This window comes from Camelina sativa, chromosome 16, assembly GCF_030686135.1.
Source record: "Camelina sativa cultivar CO46 ecotype springtype chromosome 16, ASM3068613v1".
NCBI classification, from domain to species: Eukaryota; Viridiplantae; Streptophyta; class Magnoliopsida; order Brassicales; family Brassicaceae; genus Camelina; species Camelina sativa.
In genome coordinates, this window is record NC_141895.1 from 29,453,525 (window position 1) to 29,477,233 (window position 23,709).

The 23,709-nt window shown below is 36.4% G+C and overlaps 7 protein-coding genes and 1 pseudogene across 8 annotated transcripts; 3 read left to right on the forward strand and 5 right to left on the reverse strand.

Annotated features, from left to right (window-relative positions):
• Window positions 1-697: 697 nt before the first annotated feature.
• On the forward strand, window positions 698-3,857 carry LOC104752772 (protein RTF1 homolog). Its single transcript, XM_010475004.3, has 2 exons — window positions 698-1,037; window positions 1,604-3,857. Exon 2 carries the CDS (start codon window positions 1,667-1,669, stop codon window positions 3,590-3,592), a length of 1,926 nt encoding a protein of 641 aa, XP_010473306.1. The 5' UTR covers window positions 698-1,037; window positions 1,604-1,666; the 3' UTR covers window positions 3,593-3,857.
• Window positions 3,858-4,714: 857 nt separating this feature from the next.
• Window positions 4,715-6,329, forward strand: LOC104752773 (uncharacterized). Its single transcript, XM_010475005.2, has one exon. It carries the CDS (start codon window positions 4,859-4,861, stop codon window positions 6,182-6,184), a length of 1,326 nt encoding a protein of 441 aa, XP_010473307.1. The 5' UTR covers window positions 4,715-4,858; the 3' UTR covers window positions 6,185-6,329.
• A 510-nt stretch (window positions 6,330-6,839) lies between these two features.
• On the reverse strand, window positions 6,840-8,040 carry LOC104752774 (uncharacterized). Its single transcript, XM_010475006.3, has 3 exons — window positions 7,794-8,040; window positions 7,402-7,604; window positions 6,840-7,315 (listed from the first exon to the last, which is right to left on the reverse strand). The coding sequence occupies exons 1-3, from the start codon at window positions 7,881-7,883 to the stop codon at window positions 7,066-7,068; spliced, it is 543 nt and encodes a 180-aa protein (XP_010473308.1). The 5' UTR covers window positions 7,884-8,040; the 3' UTR covers window positions 6,840-7,065.
• Window positions 8,041-8,218: 178 nt separating this feature from the next.
• LOC147926084 (uncharacterized) lies at window positions 8,219-10,026 on the forward strand (annotated as a pseudogene).
• An 11-nt stretch (window positions 10,027-10,037) lies between these two features.
• LOC109129612 (defensin-like protein 5) lies at window positions 10,038-10,771 on the reverse strand. Its single transcript, XM_019238070.2, has 2 exons — window positions 10,613-10,771; window positions 10,038-10,426 (listed from the first exon to the last, which is right to left on the reverse strand). The coding sequence occupies exons 1-2, from the start codon at window positions 10,662-10,664 to the stop codon at window positions 10,254-10,256; spliced, it is 225 nt and encodes a 74-aa protein (XP_019093615.1). The 5' UTR covers window positions 10,665-10,771; the 3' UTR covers window positions 10,038-10,253.
• A 335-nt stretch (window positions 10,772-11,106) lies between these two features.
• On the reverse strand, window positions 11,107-15,428 carry LOC104754105 (uncharacterized protein At4g04980-like). The gene is made up of 8 exons (XM_087490430.1): window positions 15,021-15,428; window positions 14,172-14,504; window positions 13,991-14,086; window positions 13,781-13,904; window positions 12,193-13,697; window positions 11,937-12,101; window positions 11,704-11,856; window positions 11,107-11,622 (listed from the first exon to the last, which is right to left on the reverse strand). Exons 1-8 carry the CDS (start codon window positions 15,093-15,095, stop codon window positions 11,425-11,427), a joined length of 2,649 nt encoding a protein of 882 aa, XP_087346556.1. The 5' UTR covers window positions 15,096-15,428; the 3' UTR covers window positions 11,107-11,424.
• Window positions 15,429-16,566: 1,138 nt separating this feature from the next.
• LOC104752776 (COP1-interacting protein 7) lies at window positions 16,567-20,288 on the reverse strand. 2 transcript variants are annotated; one of them, XM_010475007.3, is made up of 8 exons: window positions 19,869-20,288; window positions 19,608-19,784; window positions 19,273-19,456; window positions 19,140-19,186; window positions 18,876-19,028; window positions 18,601-18,785; window positions 17,041-18,506; window positions 16,567-16,944 (listed from the first exon to the last, which is right to left on the reverse strand). In XM_010475007.3, exons 1-8 carry the CDS (start codon window positions 19,925-19,927, stop codon window positions 16,813-16,815), a joined length of 2,403 nt encoding a protein of 800 aa, XP_010473309.1. In that variant the 5' UTR covers window positions 19,928-20,288; the 3' UTR covers window positions 16,567-16,812. The 2 variants fall into 2 exon arrangements, with proteins under 2 accessions (XP_010473309.1, XP_010473310.1); XM_010475008.3 differs by having other exon boundaries at window positions 19,140-19,183; window positions 19,869-20,163.
• Window positions 20,289-21,675: 1,387 nt separating this feature from the next.
• LOC104754106 (putative 2' cyclic ADP-D-ribose synthase BdTIR) lies at window positions 21,676-23,189 on the reverse strand. Its single transcript, XM_010476261.2, has 2 exons — window positions 22,705-23,189; window positions 21,676-21,986 (listed from the first exon to the last, which is right to left on the reverse strand). Exons 1-2 carry the CDS (start codon window positions 23,187-23,189, stop codon window positions 21,875-21,877), a joined length of 597 nt encoding a protein of 198 aa, XP_010474563.2. The 3' UTR covers window positions 21,676-21,874.
• Window positions 23,190-23,709: the final 520 nt, after the last annotated feature.

The window sequence follows — 23,709 nt, forward strand, 5'->3', positions numbered from 1 at the left end:
ACCACGAGGCTTCTTTCAATAGAAAAGATATCTTAGTCGAATTGGTTCATATAACTCGTAAAACTCAAGAGGTCTTCCGTTTTTAAGAAGCTGATAGAACTGTTGTACATGAAATTTGGAAGCCCAGCCGACCTCACCAGTTCTTGCTTTTCCGACAGAAGGGAAACTAATCTGGTACTTGCAATTAGAAACGGGACTCAAGAAAGAGGAAATACTACATGTAATAGTACATGTAAATAATGTAATATTTGGTGTAACTTGTACGAGACTAATTTCATAGTACATGTAATATTTAGATCTTTTCCCCCTCTCTTGAAAATATAAGAAAAATACTGTTTTAGAATACATTACATGATCTTTGTCCAAAAAAAAAAGAAAGAATATATTACATGATTATTGTAAATTTATGCTAAATAAATTGTGAAAATCCATAATTAACAAAAATTTTGAACATTTTTTTAAAAAAATATGCTAAAATATTGAGAAATACTAAAATTCAAATCGGAAATTTTGACTTAATTTTGAAACTTTTGACTTTAATCCTCCATGATCTTTTGATGTTGATTTCAATGTTCACTAATGGGGATTAAGTTAACTAAATATTGTAAAAATAATAATTTGATTAATAAAAATATCTAGAAATATATATATATATATATATATATATAATTCAAACTACATGTCGTTTTCATTTCCTGCGTATCAAGCTTAAGGTTCCGGAGTTATCTTTGTTTTGTGTCGGCTTTAGATTTTAAAAAATCATTTCATATTTCATGTTTCTATCCCACTTTGTATTATATAATGAAAATTTTTGAGTGGAAAAAATATTTATATATATGTATATCGTTTTTTTTTTTTTTCATTATTATTGTAAAGCTCTCTCTCTCTTCTTCTAGATTTCATCTGCTCCTTCGACAATCTGAAAAAATAATAAATACTCTTTTTGTTTGTTTTTCCAACCCTTCCCCGTCTGCTTTCGCCGCCCCCGTCGTCGATCTCTGCAACACTTTCCGGCGATTTCTCCGTCTCATCCCAAAGTGAGTCCTCCTTCAACTTTTCCCTCTTCCTTCTTTGATTTCTTCTCTCTTTCCCCCTTTTTTCCCTTTTCTTTTCTCCGTCGCGAAATCAAGAGTGACGGCTTCTAGGTTCTCTCGTTATAGGCCTTACCGAATCGAATTTGAGACACATACGAATGGTTAATCGTTCTCAGGCTCTGAATTCGATAGATTTGAGCTCAGAAACTCTGAGTAGGTTTCGCAAAATCACGATTTGGCGTTTGACCTTACCGTTAACCTGATTCAATATATTTTTGTTCATTACTCCAAATCCTCTCTGATTACGACATAAGCAAGCAGAACATGAATCCTATTTGCAGCTTTTATCTATTGAAGTTTTTATACAAGGCAGCTTAACTGGGTGAAAAGTTTTCTTTTAACCCTTTTAATGGCTTCTCTAGGGTTAGAACCTAAAGGATGGTTTTTTCAGTAATTGAGTTCAAGTTAGTCTGGTTACTCAACACACTTTCTCACTTTCTCCTTGTTTTGTTCGTGTATTTAGCTGGTGAGGTCTCAAATTCTAACTGTCAACTTCTGATAATTTTCAGGTGATAGTGAAAACCATATAAACTCTGTAAAGAAACTCTCGCTCGGGAGCCTCTTTAGAAGCTATGGGTGATTTAGAGAACTTGCTTTTGGAAGCTGCTGGGAGAACGAATTCAGCTGGGAGGAGCCGTCATTCTCATCCTCCATCATCCAGGAGACGCGAGGGTTCTTACTCGGATGGCAGTAGTGATTCGAGGGATGATTCTGATGAAGAAGATCGTGGCTTTGCGAGTAGGAAACCTTCTGGGTCTCAAGTACCTTTGAAGAAGAGGTTGGAGGCAGAGAGAGAAGACCGAGCTGCTCGAAATGAAGGTGGTTATGGTGATGGACCATCTGATCATGAAGGTGACAGTAGCGAGGAATCTGATTTTGGGGATGACCTTTACAAGAATGAGGAAGACCGGCAGAAGCTTGCTGGAATGACAGAGTTTCAGAGAGAGATGATTCTGGCTGAACGTGCTGATAAAAAAGGTGATAAGAACTTCACTGAGAAACTTAGATCGAAGAGGGAGAACGAGAAGACCCCTGTTTCAAAAAAGGAGACCCAGCCTCTTCCTGCCTCTCGTGGTGTGCGTTCATCTGCTAGATCTGCAGACAGAGCCGCTGCAAAGGATGATGCCCTGAACGAATTGAGGGCTAAGCGTAAGAAGCAGCAGGACCCTGCAGCTCTCAGGAATCTGAGAGATGCATCAAAAGGTGGTTCAGGTAGTCGAGATTTCTCATCACTGAAGAGGAAACCATTAGCTTCCTCCAACTTGAGTAACTCCAGCCAAAGTGACAGTGATAGTAGGTCGCAGAGTGATGATGAAGGCTCGAATGCAGGAATGGATAGTGACGATGACAGGTCAGATATGCCTACGTTTGAGGATATTAGGGATATTACCATCAGACGGTCTAAGCTTGCCAAATGGCTGATGGAGCCTTTCTTTGAAGAGGTTATCGTTGGCTGCTTTGTTAGGGTTGGGATCGGTAGGTCAAAAAGTGGTCCAATCTACAGACTGTGCATGGTGAGGAATGTAGATGCAACTGATCCAGACAAGACTTACAAGCTAGAGAACAAAAGTACGCATAAGTACCTTAACGTCATTTGGGGAAATGAAACCTCGGCAGCTCGATGGCAGATGGCAATGATCTCAGATGGCCATCCGCTGGAGGAAGAGTATAGGCAGTGGATCAGAGAGGTCGAGCGAACAAATGGTCGCATGCCCACAAAGCAAGATATAGCGGAGAAGAAAGAGGCGATCCAAAGAATAAATAGTTTCGTTTACTCTGCAGAAACCGTCAAACAGATGTTGCAGGAAAAAAAATCCGCCTCGATCAGGCCAATGAATGTTGCGGCCGAGAAAGATCGGCTTAGAAAAGAGTTGGAAATCGCACAGAGCAAAAATGATGAAGCAGGTGCAGAGAGGATCAAAACGAAAATCAAACAGCTTGACGCATCACGGAATAAGAAAGAGGTAGATACAAAAGCGCTCAAACTTGCCGAGATGAACAAGAAGAACAGAGCCGAGAATTTCAAGAATGCATCCGAGGTAAAATCAATAACAGCTAGTCTCAAAGCCGGTGAAGCTGGATATGATCCTTTTTCAAGGAGATGGACCCGATCATCGAACTACTACAACGGGAAAAACAAGGGGAAAGACGGAGCAGAGAACGAGGCAGCGGTTGCAACAGCTGTTGAGGCCAATGGTGCAGGTGCTGAAGCGATAGAAGCAGCTTTAGAAGCGGCTGCAGAGGCAGGAAAGCTAATAGACACAAGAGCTCCAATCGGTCAAGGAACAGAACACAATCAGCTTCATAACTTTGAATTGTCTGTATCCCTAACCGCGTTACATAAGTACGGAGGACCTCAAGGAGTACAGAAAGCGTTCATGGCGAGGAAACAGTTGACTGAAGCAACTGTGGGTTGCAGAGTTGCTGAGAATGATGGCAAGAGACATGGCCTTACTTTAACTGTTAGTGATTACAAGAGAAGGAGAGGTCTTCTCTGATTTATGGATTTTTTTTCAAGTCTCAGTGTTTCATTACCTTCTGGAGACTGCTTCTTGGTTCTTGAATTCATATTTTTCTTTCTTTTGTACTCTCTTCTTCTTCTACATGTTTAGATCAATTTGTTTTTTTTATCCTTCATATATTTTTGTGTACTCGTCTTTGTGTGAACTCTCCTGATTAGTGTATAACTGCATGGAACTAGAAAATCAACTATTTTTAGTTTTGTTTTGTACAATTTTAATAAAATGTAACAAATACTTCGAATTTTGTAACATTAATTTTTAATTATTTTGTAACTTTAATTTTTGTAAGTGATTGATTATGCAATATCCTAATTGACGCTCATATTGGATAATGTACGTGTATGGATCGTGGACGATTAAAACAAATTACTCAAACACAAATCAAAGAGAAGTGTTGACTTATCAATAAATCCAATATCTGTCATTTTAATGCATATATAATATATAAATTACGACAAGTTTTAAAATACATTTCAACCACCAAACTTATTATTGCATATGGTCAGTCAATAATTAGTGTTTCAATTGCTCAAGAAACCGATTAAAGTCATGGTTATGCTTGGAAACTATCTTGCATATGTCATAGCTCATAAGCAACAATCAGACATTTTTCTTAAAAAATAGTCACCTTATATATGGTTTCGTTAGTAAAAACTTAAAAGTGAAAAATAATAAGCCAATAACTAGTTATATAAACGATTTTAATAAAATTTGATGATATTTGGCCCTCAAAGTCTTGGAATCAGATTAATAATAGCAATGCTTATGTAAATCTATTTATTTTTTGTAGGTAGGATTAACACATATATTGGGATTGGTCCTAATTTACAATTTTACTTGTACTAAAGTATTAAATAGCTAGTTACCTTATTATATTATCTAAAAAACATAACACAAAACTTCTAATTATTTCAAGAACTTTGATCATCAATCAAAACTAAAACTCTAACCACACTCTTTAAATGATAGTTTAGTAAGTCTTTGCACTTATTATATATTATATATTATTTTGTATTGGTGATCTTTCTCTTTCGCCATTTTTAAATAAACAATTACATTCATAAATTCAAAATATTGATACATGTATGTATCTGTATGCCAAAAACAATATAAATTTAATAAATTTTCTTACTAAACAAACATGTATCATCACATTAATTCACACACCCTCTTGCCTAAAAAAGAAAATTCTCTTACAGAACAAGTCTGTCTTTTGCAAACATTGTCTGAAGAAATCAAAAGATGGAACAGAGCAAAAGAACAGAACAAGTTGTGTTATCGCAGAGATTAAAAAGATTTATCGTCTCCTTTGTTTGTTGTCTTCCCATGTCTCTTCTCGGTCTCCTTCTCATGCTTCTCTTAATCTACAACAGCTTCTCTGTCTTCTCTTTTCATCTTGATACAATCCCACCTGTTAAAGCCACTCTATCACCAATTCAACACCAGATTCTTCATCATCATGCATCAACATCATTATCTGAGGCAGACTCTTCATTGTTGCTTGTGGTGAAAGAAACCTCTTTAGGTTTCGTACAGAGGCAGAATGATTCGTCGACGAGGACGGAGAGAAGGAAAAGGAGATTCAAGAGAAGAATCGATTCAACTTCTGCGATAACACAGCGTTTACAAGTCAAACCAAGACAGAGATTCAAGACGAGGGTCAAGTCTTTCTTGTCCAAATCTTCTTGCGAGTCACTCTTCTTCATGACCTGGATCTCCTCCATTGAGTCTTTTGGTGATCGAGAGCGATTCACCATAGAGAGCCTCTTCAAGTTTCACCCAAACAGCTGTTTGATCTTGGTCTCAAACTCATTTGACTGTGACAGAGGAACCCTAATCTTGAAACCCTTTATAGATAAAGGGCTTAAAGTGCTTCCAATTAAACCTGACTTCGCTTACATCTTCAAAGATACATCAGCAGAGAAATGGTTTGAAAGATTGAAGAAAGGAACATTGAGTCCAGGAGGGATTCCATTAGAGCAAAACCTCTCCAACCTGCTGAGATTAGTCCTGCTCTACAAATACGGTGGAATCTACATAGACACAGACGTTATAATCCTCAAACCTCTTACCGATCTCCACAACGTAATCGGAGCACAAGCAGTTGATGCAGTCACAAGAAAATGGAGCAGGCTCAACAACGCGGTACTCATCTTCGACAAAAACCATCCTTTGCTTAAGAGATTCATTGACGAGTTCTCGAGAACCTTCAACGGTAACAAATGGGGACACAACGGTCCATACTTAGTCTCGAGGGTCATAGCAAGAATCAACATCTCCCCATCTTCAGATTTGGGATTCTCTGTTCTTCCACCATCTGCTTTTTATCCGGTGGATTGGAATAGAATCAAAGGATTCTACAGAGCGCCCACGAATGAGACCGATGCTATTTGGTTGCGGAAGAGGCTTGCGCACTTACGTAAAAATACATTTGCTGTTCATCTTTGGAACAGAGAGAGTAAGAAACTTAGGATTGAAGAAGGAAGTATCATTCATCAACTCATGTCTCATTCTTGCATCTTTTGTAACTCTTCTTCTTTACATTTTAACTTAGAACATGTAAAGTAAATTTTCACAAAAGAGAGAGAGAGAGAGAGAGAGAGAGAAAGAAGGACATACAGATTTGCTGATCTATCTGCTACTCTTAGGAGACGTACAAATAGGCAATGTGTATTTTGTAACTTGTACAACAAAAGTCTGGTTTTTTTGGTTATTTACTAGACGCGCTCCAAAGCCATTGTAGCATATGTATTTATATTTTTCTTATTTATTATGTGTTCAGTTTTGCATATCATGCGATTCATGCGGATGAAAAGTTGGGTTTCCTAGTTTTTTGTCACAACGACCAATTGTTGTTGATGTTGTGTGTTTTGTGTTTACGATAGTGAAAGAAAAAACAGAGTATGAATGTAAATAATTTTATTTATCTGAAAACTTGATTGTATACACTCTGTTATGTTGTGTTACAAAGACTCCATCTATACTACTTTATACTTATATGAACCCAAACATTGTGTTGTGTGATAACTGCCAGACATGACTCTTTGATCTAAAGACACAACTGTAAAACAAAATAATTTGTGTCTCAATCAAATAACCAACTTATGTAAATGTGTTATGTAAATTTGTTATGATGCCAGATTTGATTATGCTTCAACAATTGTAAGTCTAGTGCTAATTTGCAGGCACTAGACTTGAGTCACTGTGACCAGAGGCTAACAAGTAAATACTAAAGAGACATAATTTACATAAGCTTAGAACTTGAATGTATGTCTCATATACAAAACAAGAACACATTGATTCAGACAATAACAGCACAACAACAATGGCCTAATTCTGAATCAACCAAATTTCTAATTCTAACAATGGTCTAAGATGATAATAACAATGATCCTAACAAAAAAAATATTCTAATTCTAAAGCAGGTGGTAACTGGTAAGTTCTACAGACTACAGGCTACTCATTCGGATACCGGGATCTCTAGGAGGCTGAAAGTCTTTGGCCCTCGAAAGGGTCACATAGTAAAGCTCGGAGACAATCCCTGTGAGCACTATGAATGCTGCTCCAGCCCCAAACACACCTTTCCTCAGTGATCGACAAGAAGGAGAAGTGTTCCCAAAGTAGACACGGTACTTTGTATGGTAAGCGTTTCGTACAGAGCCAGCAAGTAAACACACTTCTGCTATGAAGAAGAAAACCCTGAAACAACCATCATCCCAATCCATGACATTCATATATGACAACAACATAAGAAAGATTCAGCAGGGAAGAGAAGAGCATATTACCAGGTGGTGATGAAGAGAAACACTGCCCAAGATCTAGATCTACTTGGTGTCAAGGCTCTTCCACAGCATAAACATCTGCTGGCCACCATGATTAAGAGCTGACTCGCCAATAAGATCAAGAAAGAACCAACTCCGAGACCTGTTGCTATATCCTTATCATACACACAGTAGCTTAAAGCTCTTGACTCTCTAGAAACTTGCCACTGCAGCAAAAACAAAAATCAACACAATGAACACAGAAACAGGACAAAATCAAGAAATGGTTTCGATTGATTTGATCTCTAATCTCGTCAAATCCCTCCCAAAGTTTTCAGCTTTCTATGAAACTAATTGAATTTTACAAAACCCAAAAGCAAATCAATGTTCGAAGAAGTAGAGAGAGAGAAACTGACGGTGGTTCTACGCTGCTCTGCAGCAACAGCAAGACCAAAAGCTAAGAGATCAAACACGAACACCAGAAGCAATAGCAACACGGAAGCCATTGATAGCAGCTTAAGTCGAATCAACAACACTAACAAAACCCTAAACTCAAAATCTCTTCTTTCTTCTTCCTCCAGTCCAGACTCTTCCTGGATACTAACGCCGAGGCGTAGAAGTCAGAAACACACTGTGCTAAGGAAAGAGGAAACTTGTGAACGTAGGGGACATGTGTTTTATATTTTATTTTATTTTGTTTATTTTTGAACAAATATTTTTAATTATTTTTGTCGACCAAGTTTTTATGCTTTAGTGGTAGAAATAAGATGGAATTTCAAAAATAATATTTTTTCTTTATCTAAATTGTATTTTAAATACTGCCCCTTAAAAAAATTAAGATATGAGTATAAGGGTGTAATTTTATAAAAGCATATAAAAACTATCTTTTTATGTGTGAAAATATCTTATAAATATCCTATAAGTACTTTTAAAAAATTTATAAAAAGTTCTTTAAGCCTTTTAAAATATTTTGTAAAACCTTATAAAAACATTTTAAAATCTTAGAAAATTTTACAAAAACTTGATCGAGTCTCCAAGTTACAATTATCATCAAGAATTACCTTCTAAACTTTATAAACTTATAGCAAATTAAATGATTAATCATCCTAAAATCTAGTTCTAGAAAATATAATATAGTATGATTAATAGTTATTATACTTTTTAATTTATATAATTTCTTTCGTATGAGTTACTAATTTTTTTCTTTTGAAAACTAAAACTGTTGTAGTCCCAAGCTCTGCTGTTTTTTTGTGTTTGTAGCCTTGATCTCCGGTGGACTTGCTGGTCTTATAGTTTATCTAAAAAAACACCCCCTCAGTCCCGGATATCTGGACCCACGGCCGCCGGTGCGACCGGAAATAGAATTAGCTTCTATGGATTTCACGGTGCTCAATATTACATAGACACGTCTTAGTGCAAAGTGGGACTTGTTGATAAGGGTCCCTTACAATCTTCCTGATAGCTATATTTGTCTTAACGGAGATGTTCAAGCTTCCTTGTTTTACAAGAATTTTACTATTGCTACTTCATCCCGGCAAAAGTAAGCAAAATACCCTTTTTTTCTTTTTTTCCTTTTTTCTCTATTCATGTTTTAGAACTAACTGAATCCTCCGTAAAATCAGATACAGCGGTCTCCAATATCAATCGGCTCAGCTTCTTAGGGTTTCAGCGGTTGTTTCTGATAAAGATATCAGTGGATTGATTGGGAAAGACTTAACGGAAGATGTCAAAGAGAAGAAGGAAGTGCGTTTCGGGTCGCGGGTTTTTCTTACGGATTGCAGAAAAAATAGGGCAGAATTTATGGGCTTTAGGTGCAGGGCCGGCCCGAAGGTCTACGACGCCTAAAGCAGAACCGGAAAATGATGCCCTTAATCCCAATTAATTTTTTCTTAATCCTAACTAATTTTTTTTTTAAACTTTAAAAATGAAATTTCAGTATAAAATAATATACCAAAAACACAAGCAATCCACCAAACAACACATCATCAAGTAGACAAATCGTTAGTGTAGTGAGCAATCTACGGAGATTATATAGAAAATTTAGTATAATCACTTTAATCTTTGAATCTGTGAATCCACCATATGCTAAGTTTGACTGACGTTTTGCTTACAAAGTTTTTTTCTTTTTGAAGAAGAAAGAAAAAAACTTAAGAAAACAGAGAAAACGTAGGATTGTAGAAGAAAAAGAAAACATACATGGGGGAGAAAGCAGAGATTGACAATAATATTGGAAGAAGAAGAGGAACGGCCAAAAGGAAAGACGGGGATTTTTTTATTCACTAGTTCAATTGCTGTTTTAATTATTATTTAGTTCATTAGTATAATTAATATAAGGAAATGTAGATAAAAAGAATATTTTGGATTAGACAAAATAAGGAAAAAGATCGGTTGTATTTAACGTGGGGCTGGTTTGAACCCAGCACAAGTGACTGAAAATCAAACAAAAGAAACCACTACACCAAAGGAACATTTAAAATTTGTTACCCTAAAATACTTAAAATATTTGGCGCCTAAAGCCCTTGCTTCATGAGCTTTAGGTCAGGGCCGGCACTGTTTAGGTGCCATGAAGAAGCCACCTTGCGGTTCCAACCTGAATCCGAGATGAAGGCGACTATGTTTGGGAAACACTCAGCATGCTTCGATTTTTAAACAATGTTTAGTTTGTTTTTGTTTCTTTCACTAATTAATTTTTTTCTTTTTACAACTTTACTAAGGTTTTCTTTACGGAATAACAAAGCCACTATTAATCAAACAACAACAGGGAGATTTAATTCTTAAAAAAAAACAGAAGATGATGGAAGAGATAGAAAAGATTAGTATTGATTATTTTTTGAGAATAATTCATGATCATATATAAATAGATCATCAATCAACACTCAGCAGGGTATGTTGCACATACAACGACGACGGAAACCACGGCAGTCACCATCTGAAAAACCTTCAGTGTGGCAAACATTGGCGCAATTGCTTGCGCTCAGACACAGTCCATTGAACAATTGGCTACTCGTTTCACACGTCCGTGCCTCCACCGTGACTGGACTGACCATCCCTACAAGACATGGGTTAACGTTATAGATTATTCGAATGTGTGATACGTCTACATAAATAACGTCATATGGGCATATCCACAACCACAAGCATATATTATGTGACATCAAATATGTTGATTACTCGCAAAATATATAATGTTGATGAGTTTTTATGTACATGTATCATGATGATATGAATTATGAACCTGTGGTAAGGAGCATAAACAATAGGAGAACGGCTGAGATAGAGACCTTCATTATTTAAGAGACAAAGAGTGAGAGATTGATATCAATGTTTTGTAGACCTAATAGGCAACAAGACGGAAACTTATATATATGGGACTAAAGATGGATAAGATAGGGCTATATTTGTATTTTGAATACATTATATATTAATTCATCATCTTGGACGCCTTGTTATAAGATAGAGAGTGGTTGTTTAACCACGATATTGCCGTTTCTTTGGATCATGCTTTTATCACGTTTCTTTGGTTTGGTTGTGAACAGAAATATAAATTTTGGTAATCAAATGAAACAAAATTTGACCTGTCCACAAGTTAACTAAGTAAAGATGTAAAACTTATATACATATAGTTTGTGAAATAGCTAATGATGTTATGTCAAGTCTGGAAAAAACAGAGTTAAGCCTTCTAGTGCCGTCATCTAAATAGACTGAGACATTTAGTTTACAAAAAAAAAGTTAAAGAAAGAAAAAGTTTATAACAGCAAAAAAACAATATTACATATTGTGGCAAACACAAAGGTTTATAGAGAGCCTTTCTATCAAAAGACTCTGCATCTCCAAGCTCCCATGAAACTTCTAAATCCTAAGTTTTTTTAGGGGGCTTCGGAATTACAAGCTCAAAAGTCAAAACAACAGTTAAAGTTTTATACATATACATAAACTCTTTATCATTTGGTATCGAATGTATTGGATATATTTTATGTTTTTAAAAATGGCAAAAAGGAGTATAGTAGTTGGTAGTGCAGATGATGATATATATGAACGATGGAATCATCATGGGTTCTCAGGATCAGTTTGGATCTCATGAGCCAACTCTCTGGTTAAGGAATCAGCGCGATCGTCGTGTCCTCCGGCAAATGTATAGACTTTGAATGCAAACTGAAATGCCCTCCAAAGCATTTTAGCACTACCTACTGCCTTCTTCAAGCTCGGTTTCGCATCAGGCGACACAAGCTTTTCTTCTCTCTTTTCCTGTGAATTTGATTATGACTACGGTAAGAAAAAAAGGATACAAATGAAGAAAGTATTTTAATATTACTAGCTTTTAGTTACCTTCAATGCAAGTTCCATACAATTTGATGAGATATCAACCATCGTCTCCTTGATCTGAATAAGTATATTAAAGTCAAAGTGGATGTTGTGGCTCTGAAACTTCTTGGCTTCTTCATCTTTGGTTCGATCAAGAGTGTCAATGTCTCCTTTGATCTATTTAATTAATCAATAAATCAGTTTTGGATCTTTATGTTACAGAGTGATATTGAAATGGTTTTAAATTAGGTATGTACCTTTGTGAAGTAACGTTCAACTTTATCTAGAAGCTGATTCAAAGGAGCTTCTATCTTCCAGTTCTGTAGCTCGGTGATCATACCGTGCAGCTTCTTGTACAATGCAGCTGCCATTCTCATTGCTTCGAGTTTCTTCTGAGGAAACCCTTCACATCGCGCAAGAACCTAAAATATTTAAAAACATTTTTACTAATCAAGAATCACAAAAACAGAGGATACAGAAGTGAAGATAATAAGATGTATGAATGTTGCTGACCTGTGACTCATCAGTTAGGTTTTCAAGAACTGATTCTATGCGGGCGTGGAAGCTAAGAAGCTCAGTCATGTCTTTAGTCTGAAACTTAGTGATCTCAATCTTCAGCTCATTGATTGACTTCATGTACTTTGCAATATCATCTTGTATTTGCAGGAAATATGCAGATTTCTTTGTGATCTCAGCAAGTGCATCAGCCATTCCTTGTTTTCCACCAGCTGGAGCGCTTCCGGCTCCAGCTTTTCTTCCGCCTCCGCCACCGTTTTTCGCTGCAGGATCACGCCCTTCTACTTTCCCTTTAAGGATTCTGTAAAGGTTTCCTAATTGGGTTGACCTTTTCAGTTTTGTAGCTGCTTTCTTGGGACGCAAGCTTCTTGCTGCTCCTGGAGGGGGCGGTGGACCTGCTGCTCCTGGTGGGGGTGGAGGACCGGCTGCTCCGTTCGCCATACCCATTCGAGGTGGTGGCGGAGGCGGCCCTGCTGCTCCAGTTGACTTAGCCAAAGGAGGTGGTGGCGGTGGGGGTCCTGCTCCATTAGCTAGAGGCATAGGAGGTGGAGGAGGCGGTGGTCCACATCTTCCATTGTTTGTCATAGGCATTGGTGGTGGCGGTGGTGCTCTGTTCTGCATTGGCGGAGGAGGAGGCGGTGTTGGTGCCGCTGCAGTTCCTGGAGGCGGAGGGGGCGGTGGTGGGGCTTCTGAAGTTCTTGGAGGTTGAGGCGGTGGAGGGGGAGGTGGTGGAGCAGCGCCTTTTAAAGGCATAACTGCTGGTGGCGGAGGATGTGGCGTTGGTATTGCCGTGTCAGAGATACGCGGTGGTGACGGAGGAGGAGGGGGAGGAGGTGGTGGCTGTGAAGGTAAATAAGCAGTTTTAATAATAGATAGTGGAGGAAGAGGCGATGGTGGCAAAGGTTCCGGAGCAACTACAGATTCTTCTGATTGATTGAGTTTGGTTTCAGATGTTGAATCCAGTGAAGCTATCTTAATGACAATATCTTTATCTTTATCAAGAACAACAGATTCTTCTGTCTCCATCTTCACATCAGTGCTCTCTATATCATCCATTTTTGGCTTGAACTCTTCAACAACACTAATCTCAGCTTCTACATTGCTTTGGTTTGGTTCCTGAGCTTCTTTCTGTGACAAAATGTGTATAGCAAGTCGCTTAACATCGATAGGACTAAGCTTCTCAAGTGCTTGAACTCTCATATTCCACAGAAGATGTGACGCAGAGTTTGCAAAGTCTCCAACTCTTCCCGGTGAACCCATCATTGGTTCTGGTAGAACTGATCTTGGCGTGATTGGTGACCCGCAAAACGAGTGTCTGCTATCGAAAGATGATTTGCTATCGGAGAATGAATCAGATGGCGATAAAACTCGACTGCTCGAGGATTTAGCTGTCCGTGGACTAGTGGCTTCTTTCTTCTCTTCTTCTTCATCAATCTCCATCATATCAAACCTCTCTTTCGACATCTTAATCAATCCATCTAATGCAGCTAACACCTTTTCAACTGCAAAGGAAACAGAACATTTTAAAGAGGTTTGCAATTCAAAACATTCTTTTAAACATTTTAAAGATGATTTTTCTTATTACCTAGTCGATCAGACTGGTTCTTTCCGACGCTGCTACTCCAATACTTAGATTTAGCTATCCACTCGGGGTTATCAATCCAGGAGTCTCCAATGGATTTCAAAGCATTGAAGAAATGGTTAAGAACCTGTGGGAGACACATTTGATCAGATTCAAGGAATGTGAAACAGCAGGACAGGGGAAAACATATATTTTGGATCATGTTTTGAATACCTTATCGACATTTGCACGTCTTATTTCCGAGATATGTGAGCTGTGGATGATCTCAGGACAAAGTTTCTGGAGATCTTTCATCGTATGCATCACCATCTACACAACATAACAAGCGAGTCATAACATATATATAAAGCATCTTGATGCAATTAATAAGGAGAAGACTTTGTGGTTTACGCACATCGGTTATGGAAGGTGAACCGTCAAGAGAAGAAAGATCAATGATGTCTCTAAAGGTAAAGATCTTCCTGCGAAGCTCCACCATAAGGATGAAATTACCAGTCCATTTAGGTGAGCTGCTTGCCTTGGGGCTTTTAGCTTCTTTGTTGGAAACATTCTTGAGCATGCCTATAGGCGAAGAAACACGTCTTGATGATGTGCTCCCCGATAATATTGACTTAGATGATCTAATCGATATGGGTGAAGAAGAGGAAGGTTTAGGTGAAGAAGAAGAAGTTTTAACATCCTGCTTGCTATTCTTGCTAACTTTAGGCGATGCTTGCCCTTTTACAGGCTGCAACAAAAAAAATAAAGAAATATATTTAGAATCAAATTTTGCACTTTGGAAACGTTATAATGAAAATTTTGTTAGTTCTTTTATGTTTCATATAAGAGTATTAGAGTATATATATATAGAGTATTAGAGTTCACTCAAGTTTCAAGAACCATCATAACAAACAAGAAACCATAAGATGCAGAACTTATCTGGTTATATTGACAAAAAGATGCAGCTTTTCATGATGGTATATATATGAGCAAGAAAGATCTACCATTAACGATTATAAAAGACTACATGAGAATTTGGTATGTGTTTTTGGAATTAGTTCATATAACCATAACTCCTAGAGACAAGAAAGTTATTAAGAGTTTTGTATGAATCATATGAATAATTTCCAAATATATCAAATGATTTTGTGGATAATATATACATGTGAATAATCAAAATCAATCAAGAAAATTATAGCATAAAATCAAGGATATATGTGAATAATCTATGTAATCAATCAAGAATTAAGAAGAAGTGTTTTACCTGCAACTTGCTTGATGATTTACGACCGAACAACATTGTCGTCGTTTGGATACCAAAACAACCTCCGGCTGTCATGAGTTGCCGGCGACTCCGGCTTTATAATGTCAATAAAATATTATACTATTTTTTTTTTCTTTTTGGTGTTTCTGTTGAAAAATTCAAAATAAAAAATGAATATTTACAGACGTGTTCAAAGCCTTACAGCAGAAGATATTAATAAAGAATAAACATCAAAATCATAAAAGTTTCAGAATCGTGCAGAGCAAATCTAATTAGTTAGGGTTTGAGGCCTTTTGTGCTGATGAGACTTATGGAACTTTCTCAAGAGAGAGAGCCAAAGGAAAACAAATGTTGAATCTCTCTTTTTTATGGGCAAATCTCTGTAACCCCTTTCCTAAAACCTATCTCTCCTTTTTTTAGTTAATTACCTGTGTAAGTACTAATTATCTCCTCTTGGTTTATTGTTACACCCATTCTGTTTTACTTGAAGGATCAAACCTTTTTCTATTTTGATTAATTGGTAACAGAAAAATAAAACATCTTATCTTGTTCAATGATAAACACAGACAAAAAAACAAACCAAGCTTTATAGTTTTAGAACCTACACAAATCTGCGGGTACTATACTACACAATGCCTAAAAAAAGATTATAGTCAAACAAACTTGGATGCAAAATAAATTTTAACCAGGGAATATTAATTGTAGAATGTTTGTTTCCACCATAATAGACTTTTAAGTTTTAAGTAATGAAAATATAGTTCCTACTGATTATAAAATGACGCAATTGTTCAACTAGGGTTTTGCAATTTTTAATTATAAAAATCTGTATATTTTAATACTTTTACTTTTGTTCAACCCTCTGTTGTATACCATTTTTTTGTTTGTAAAATGTGCTAAGACATAGTCTATGTTATTGTTGGTTGCATCTTTATAACATGTGGTTTGCGTAAAAGCAAATCATATGTCAACTTTATAAGTTAACAATTTTTTTAATATGATTTTACATGGAATAATATTATAAGCTGTTTTGCTTAATACTAGTCAAAGTTTACAAATACAAACGGAATTATAGTCATGCATCCAACTTATATAATAATAATTCATGCATCAAACAGTAGCTTTATCAACTAACTAATAACGATAGTTAAACGCGTTGTGGACTTGTGGGTAATCTTTACAACCCGATTTTAATGTGCACTAATAAATTGAGGACATTTTTATCTTTTATTTTATCATAGGCCCAACAAAAAACCCATTAATCTGTCCATCAGAATTATGCTTTTACAGAATTATTTTAATGCTTTTACAGAATTATCACGCATCCATCAGACACTAGCTAGCTAATCTGTAAGATACATCTATTTTGACTAGTCATTATGTGTTAATATGATTATTTCAAGCATTAAGCCATTAATAATAATAAACCACTCTATTGATTTGGTGGATTGCATTTGGAATTTTGGACTATGAGATAAAGACACGAAACAATCACAAAAATGCTCAAAATACTATAGGTTATTAGGTTTTGTCAATGTGCAATAAGAGATTGAGTACTTATCTTTGGTTTATATAATCAAAAAAATTACAAATATATAAATCTCATTGTTTAACCCAAATAAATTACAAATCACTACTCAGAAACAGTTTGAGAAAATAATAAATAAAATAATCGGATCACCACCACCTGACTTATTTATGAATGTATCAAAAGAATTTTTGAAGTGACCAAAACAATGCGTTCTGTTTCCAATGGTTTTAACTGTAAACTGAATAACCGTTTTCCTTTACTTACTTATGTTGCCCTTTCACGAGGCGAAGGAGCTCGGATCGAACCTTTTCGAGATGCAGTCATGGCTGATCTCTCAGCGATTCTTTTCTGCCTTTCCATAACAAGATTCTCTATTCTCATCCGCATCTCTTCTTCCTACAATCCCAAAGATTAACCGGCAAAAAAATCTAGGTAAGAAACTAATTCAATTCTATCGGATAAAGGAAATGCAGTGTTAGAACGTTTTCTTACCTTTTCAAACTTGTTCTTTTGAGCCATTGTTCTGCTAACTAATGTCGGTTTCTTTGCAGTCTTGGACATGGCTTCAGCTCTGGTTCTACTTGGAGTTCTAGACTTACGAGCTTCTGGGTTCTTCACAGTGGTTTTCTTCTCACCGCTTGAGACGATCTTATCTTCTTTCTCCTGAGCTGTTCCGTTACTTGATAGCCTTGCATTCGCTTCAGCAGAGAAGTCGATCGAGTAATCATTAGCCAACGAGTCTCCTGAATTGCGTTCAGGAATCATACAAAGATCATTTGGTTCCCATGAATCACGCTTTTCATTCGTGTGACCATTGTCAATGTCGGAGGCTAAAGCAATATCTGCAGCCATGTCTGGTCTCCACCGAGAGTCATAAAGATCATCAGTAGCTAGCGATGATGAATGGACCATGAAAGAATCATCAACGAATTCTTGTTTCTTGCTTTTCTCAGATACTTGAGATGTCAAAATGCTGTCATCAAATGACATTCTCCCATGGTTGCTTTCTGGTTTCCGATTGGAAGAAGTAAACCAATCCTCTCCACTCCCTGACTTCTTCACCAACGATTCACCCCTAGCATTATACATGTCTTTGCTTTCATCTCCATACATGTCTGATCTCTTTAACATCAACATACATTCTTCAGTCGAGTCCCTCGTTCTTGGAAGCCTACGAGCAGTATCCTCACTTTCAAAATGATCAAAGGCCGCTCCTCCTCCATTTTCTATATTTTTCTGAGTTGTGGTGATGGAATCACCAGAGGCAGTGTTCTTTGTTTGCAAGCCATTAGAATTCGCACCCACACTAGCGCCTCTATGGGTGAAATGCTCCTCACTGACGACATCCATCGAATGTACATCTGAGCCATCGTCATGCCTCATCAGGATGTTCTGAAAAGAATCCCAATTCTCATTGCTTCGTTTTTCTTCACCAGAGACTTCTCCCTCATGAGCTATTTTTTCCTTGAGCAATCCAACAGCAGCATCTACAGTCTCTTTGATAGAACCATTGTCCGTAAACTCATTTCCCTCCATTTCTCCGTTTCGTCCCTCGGGGGTTATGTAGTTAATATTACGGATGATAACAGTTTTAGATGACTTCTTCCGGTTTTTCTTTGATCTACGAGAGTTTTTACTCGTACGAGAGTGTCTTTTACCTTGATCTTCCAAAGAAGAAGCAGAATCATCGCTGGCCGAGTCAGATTCACTAGATTCACTTGATCCACTAGACCCATCTTCATCAGAATCCCCTTTCCCTTTTTTCTTGGAAGTTTTGCCCCTTGAAGGCCACGGCATGTTTCCTTGGTGTTGATTTGGCATAGGTTGCATAGGAGGGTATGGATAGCCTTGGTATGGAGGAGGGTAGAAGTACTGAGGCATATGGTTCGGCCATCCCATTGGTGCTTGAAAGTTTGGAACACCGGAAGGATGTTGCTCTAAACTAACTGACTTGTCATCTACAAATCAGAACTTCTTCATATTAGATATGGGAATTTTTTAGCCATCTAGCACTAAAAGAATTAGGATCTCTGATCAGCTACGACAAGGTACCTTTAATTTCAGAGTCTGTCCCATTTAGTGATAGCGCAGCACCTTCATTGGTGAGAATGATCCCTGAGGAACCCAACAGTGACATGTCCACTGGAGCACACGCTTTCACAGCTGCTAATTCCGCCATCCAAAGCCCATCACCGTGCTTCTTCTTCCATAGTTCCTTGTACTTTACACATGCTTCCCTGCGTAATGATGAACAGTACAAGAATATTTCAAACTAATCTCACAGCAAATCAAACTGAAGGAGGTTACGAAACGATGACATTACATACCTTAACCTTGACGCCCCAAAAGCATCAGCAAAAGAAATAAGATCATCAATACTATCAATATCATAACCAGCAACAACGCCTCGTGCATAAGCCATCGCTTGCTCTCTCCGAAGCAATGTTCTTCGGGTTTCAAGAAGACGTTGAAGCTGAATCCTGGTAAATGACACAAACAAAAAACACAGGTTAGTCAACAAAAACTTATCCAATTGTGGAAGAATGCGTGAAAAAGAAAACTGTATTAAGTTCCATAGTTAGAAACGTTACTTTGAGGTTTCCTCTCCTGCAAACTCATTGCCATTCTCAGATCCCTTCTGTAGTAATAAAAATAAACACTAAATTAACCAAACAAAACCAGTAACTGAAAAGCACAGTTACAACTTGGAAACCGCAAGTTTACCTTGGATGACTCGTTCGACTTCTTTATGGAATTAGCTTTACCATCTTGTGTTTGTAATTGCTCAGCATCAGTAGCAGCATTGGCGATTTCGTTAGCTTGAATGGAATGCTCAATCTGCAAGATCTCTTTCTCCAGAGTAGCAAATCTCTCGATAATCGCAGGCGTGTTTACAAATCTCACAAACCTACAAAAAAAAAAAAAATCAAAAATCAAAGAAACGTAATTTAGCAACAACTCATTACAACAAGATCTCATTAATCGTAATTCGAATCTGAATTTGGAAATTGTCAACAAAAGTAGAAGAATCGGGATTTCAGGGGGGAATTGAAAAATACCGATGAAAAGTGGATTTGGTGAACCAAGGAGAGTGAGAAGAAGGAGGACGAAGAGAGATGGAGTAACCGCCTTTAGAGATCTGATCTCTAGCGAATTTGAGATGAGAGACGAAAGGTTCGAAGATTCCAGAAGCTAGCTTCTCCTTCTTACTCCCACAGAAGAGCACCAGATCGAATCTTCCAAAACACAATCAAACACAATTCAACAAAATAAGATCAAGCAAAGCAAATCGAATGAGAAAGTGTGAGAGAGAGAGAGACCTGGTGCGAGTAGGAGTGAGTTGAAACAAAGCGGAATCGAGTATAGCTCGAGAATCCATGGTGGCGGTGGCTGGCTGGCTACGGAGAGAGAAAGAGAGAACAACAGTGAAGCCTTCTTCTTCTTCTTCTTCCTTCGTCGAAGAAGATAAAAGGGGAGAGACGTGAAGGAGACATGTTGACTTAGAGAGAGAGAGAGAGAGAGAGAGAGAGAGAGAGTTTTATATACTCTGGATTCGAAGCTTTCGGTGACAGCAAAGGATGAGTTAAGAGTTTTGTGGGGGCACATGCTTCCTTTGTCATTCATTAGTGGAGGAGGAGACTAGTAGTGACTGACCAATTACATTAATTTTTGTGGTCCCTTTCAATTATGCTCCTCCTCGTCTTCCTCTAATTTTCTTTTTTTTTTTTCCTAATTAATCCATCTTCTTATAAATTAATTGTTAAATGATTTTATCTTGTTTCATTTTCCTTGTCGGCTAGAGATAATATATACTCATAGACAACCAAAAAAAAAAAAAAAGAGAGAGTCAACATATATAAAAGCATGCATTTGCAGCTGTTAAGCAAACATAGTAAAGGCAAGTGGTGTTTATTTTAGAGCCCACCTCAACGGTTAGGAATTTAAACTCTTCCTTACTGGAGTTAAAGTAGGTACGATTTACAAAGGAAACCTAAAAAACGATTTTGATAAAAGGCTCAAAATACAACTAATTTAGTGATCGCCTTAATATTTGATCTTTTGACTATATATAGTTAGTGAAATTAATATCACTCTTGTAGATGTATAATGTTAACACGGTACTTGTCTCCAACAAGGGTACTTTTTGGCGAGACATTAATTAATATGAGAAAAAACTCGAAAAATACGCCATCTAATTTTTTTTGGCCGTTTAATTTTTGGTTTAATTTCCGTTGTCTTTAAAAACCTTCATTTAATTAATAACGGTAGATCCATACTTACGACATAACGACTGTTAACTCTAATGACGAAAATGTTAATTAGGATTAAAATATAACCCCTCATGGTTAATTAGGGGGAACTAAAGACAATGTTGCCCTTTTCTTCTTCTCCCAAATCGATTTCGAGTTTTAGAACCCTAGAACCCTAAAAGCGATTTTTCTTCTCAAACTTCAAATCCCAAATTCCTTTGATTGCGATGATAGTTGTCGTCTGAGTAGTTGCGGTTATAGTTGATTGTGTGGTGTGTTCATTGCAATAATCGACTGAGAGATGAGGTATGAAACCGTTGTTAATTTCAATTGTAATGTTTAGGGTTTTAGGGTTCAACTCGAAATCGATTTGGGAGAAGAAGAAGATGGCAACATTGTCTTTAGTTCCCTCTAATTAACCACGTGGGGTTATATTTTAATCTTGGTTAATATTTCTTTCATTAGAGTTAACAGTCGTTATGTCGTAAGTATGAATCTACCGTTATTAATTAAATAAAGGTTTTTAAAGACGACAGAAATTAAACCAGGTAATTTTTGGGAAATGTAATAACTAGAGTAATTAAACGGCCAAAAAAAAATTAGATGGCGAATTTTTTTAGGTTTTTTCCCTAATTCATAATGATTCATACACGAGTTTGGTTGGATGCCCTACACAAAATGTTCACTTTTAGTTGAATAATTTCTTCTTTTGAATTAGTATTCAAGCATTGTGCACTAATTATATACAAGAGCATCCAAAGACACCACATCTTTTTTTGTTTTTTTTGTTTCTTTTGTTAAAGAAACCATGGACATTTGACTAATGGAAGGGTACATTCAAGAAATTCTTTCTTATTTATGTATGATCATAGGTTACAAAAAAAAATCCAGTTTCTGGAAAAAAAAAATTACAACTTCTTACAAGAATGAAGTTATCTGGAAAAAAATGAGTATGTAAAAAAATACAAAGTACTTTTTCAGTTTATTTACTATATCTATCAAATTAAATTAAATTAAAATAGAATGAAGGAGAAAATAACACGCTTTATATGTTATTGAGCAATTGATTGACCTAACTAAATTATGTGCTTGTACGTGGGGTTAATGCTCATTAGTTTCTTCTCTTCAACTTCTAATAGGTTCTTCATGACTGCATCCGATGCCATGGCCAAGAGCTTTGACCAGTCTCTACACAATAGAATAAATAAATTAGTCAAAAAAATTAATCACATTTACATTTTTACCAAATACAAATCTATATATGAGATATAAGTTTTTGTTTGGTGCAAAGGAGATATAAGCTTGTTATTTTTCTGTTTATCTTATATTTATTTTCATATTGTATAACCATCATAAAAATATATATATTCAAATTCCTTACTAATCAGAGATTTTTCTACTCTATATAAAAATAACAAAAATCTGCTGCCAATGGGTTTACTATAAAACTTGTCACGCGTAAAATCCAATAAACACCCCCACTCTTTTGATTGCAAAGAAAAAAAAGGTGATTTTATGAGTTGCAATATCCTTTTCTTGTTAGATAATTAATTTTTCAGTTAAAAACTGTGTTTGACTGTTTCAAGTGTTGTTGACTTGTTGTATTGGTCTGCTTAACGTTTCAATGAGAGCATCTTTCCAGTGCTTTTATAGAAAAAGATTGCAAATACGAAATGTCAACGTAATTTTCGTTCATATTTTTATATTGCGTTTAAGATTTCTAACAAATTCGTTAAAAAAAAACCTGTGATCAAAGATAAACCAATGTCCATATTCGAATGTTTCATAAGAGAAATTCCTAAGTTTTCTTTTAAGCTAGGAAAATATATAAATATGTAAGTAAATGAACTGTATATTTAAGAAATCATAAATAAATATTGATGGAGGAAAAAAAACAAGAGCATACCCAGTAGATGTATCAAACGTGAGCCCTACGGTATATCTTGCTTCCTTAAGAGCCAATTGATACCTCCGGATCTCAGAAGCTGGACGTGTCCCGTCGTCTTTAACGCAGAGTTCCGATGGCTTGACATCCCAAAATATAGGGATGACTCTTTTCTTGTTCTCCATGAGCAATGTGAGTTCATGGAGACAGAAGTAAGAATCGCAATAACGAGGAGAGAAAACCGCAATACCAACCTCGCAAGTTTTGATCGCCGCATCGATCTCCCCGAAAATCTTGTCCCCAGGCTTTAAGCTCTTACTATCCAAGAAAGTATTCAAACGTAGGCTAGTGAAATGATCATACAGTAGGCCTGAAATACTCTTCTTGGTATCGATCCCACGATGATTGATGAAAATATCACATGGGTTTGGGCAAAGTAGGGTTGTATTTGCTATACATCTTGTTGTGTGTGCGAGTTTTGAGGATGGGGCTAACAAACGTTGCATCGAACAGTTTTGAATTGATAAAGAAGAAACAAAATGATTCTGCCAAGTGAAAGAGTGAGTTAGCGATAAAGACTGGTTTTAATATCTTTTTGATAATTGTGTAAGAAGAACTGGTTTTAGATTGGTAATAAATAGATATGTGTCTTGCTATATATATGATGGTTATAGGCTTTTTAGCTGTGGGTTGTGAATTGAACCAAAGAGAAACAATTTAAATACGCGTCGCTCTAAAACTTATTTGTGATTATTTTTTATATATAAAACTAAGATAGTTTAGAAAACAAATTGTTTAAATTTTGAAATTCGTATATAAAAAGGTTTATTAATTTGATTTTCATAAATATAACATACTTCTTCAATTAAAACAAATATATAAAGGCTATTTAAAAAAATATCATTTCTTCTATTTATTATATATATACTTTTTCTTTATATCTTGGATAAAAACAGGTATACTCTAAATCACGCTAATTTTAAAAATCTTCAGATTGTGATTCTTGTCACGCTAATACTGAAGGAA

What these genes read in the sequence shown, in the direction of transcription:
- LOC104752772 (XM_010475004.3), top strand. Translation starts at nt 1,667, where the DNA reads ATGGGTGATTTAGAGAACTTGCTTTTGGAAGCTGCTGGGAGAACGAAT.
- LOC104752773 (XM_010475005.2), top strand. Translation starts at nt 4,859, where the DNA reads ATGGAACAGAGCAAAAGAACAGAACAAGTTGTGTTATCGCAGAGATTA.
- LOC104752774 (XM_010475006.3), bottom strand. Translation starts at nt 7,883, where the DNA reads ATGGCTTCCGTGTTGCTATTGCTTCTGGTGTTCGTGTTTGATCTCTTA. An exon ending in CAGAGCAGCGTAGAACCACC is followed by an intron (nt 7,605 to 7,793) that starts GTCAGTTTCTCT and finishes TTTTTGCTGCAG; the next exon opens with TGGCAAGTTTCTAGAGAGTC. An exon ending in TTTCTCTTCATCACCACCTG is followed by an intron (nt 7,316 to 7,401) that starts GTAATATGCTCT and finishes TGGTTGTTTCAG; the next exon opens with GGTTTTCTTCTTCATAGCAG.
- LOC109129612 (XM_019238070.2), bottom strand. Translation starts at nt 10,664, where the DNA reads ATGAAGGTCTCTATCTCAGCCGTTCTCCTATTGTTTATGCTCCTTACC. An exon ending in GTTTATGCTCCTTACCACAG is followed by an intron (nt 10,427 to 10,612) that starts GTTCATAATTCA and finishes CATGTCTTGTAG; the next exon opens with GGATGGTCAGTCCAGTCACG.
- LOC104754105 (XM_087490430.1), bottom strand. Translation starts at nt 15,095, where the DNA reads ATGACAGCCGGAGGTTGTTTTGGTATCCAAACGACGACAATGTTGTTC. An exon ending in GTTCACCTTCCATAACCGAT is followed by an intron (nt 14,087 to 14,171) that starts GTGCGTAAACCA and finishes TATGTTGTGTAG; the next exon opens with ATGGTGATGCATACGATGAA. An exon ending in TTGAACGTTACTTCACAAAG is followed by an intron (nt 11,857 to 11,936) that starts GTACATACCTAA and finishes TTAATTAAATAG; the next exon opens with ATCAAAGGAGACATTGACAC.
- LOC104752776 (XM_010475007.3), bottom strand. Translation starts at nt 19,927, where the DNA reads ATGGATTCTCGAGCTATACTCGATTCCGCTTTGTTTCAACTCACTCCT. An exon ending in CTCACTCCTACTCGCACCAG is followed by an intron (nt 19,785 to 19,868) that starts GTCTCTCTCTCT and finishes GTGTTTTGGAAG; the next exon opens with ATTCGATCTGGTGCTCTTCT. An exon ending in AAAAGAACAAGTTTGAAAAG is followed by an intron (nt 16,945 to 17,040) that starts GTAAGAAAACGT and finishes TTGGGATTGTAG; the next exon opens with GAAGAAGAGATGCGGATGAG.
- LOC104754106 (XM_010476261.2), bottom strand. Translation starts at nt 23,189, where the DNA reads ATGCAACGTTTGTTAGCCCCATCCTCAAAACTCGCACACACAACAAGA. An exon ending in ACGTTTGATACATCTACTGG is followed by an intron (nt 21,987 to 22,704) that starts GTATGCTCTTGT and finishes TCTATTGTGTAG; the next exon opens with AGACTGGTCAAAGCTCTTGG.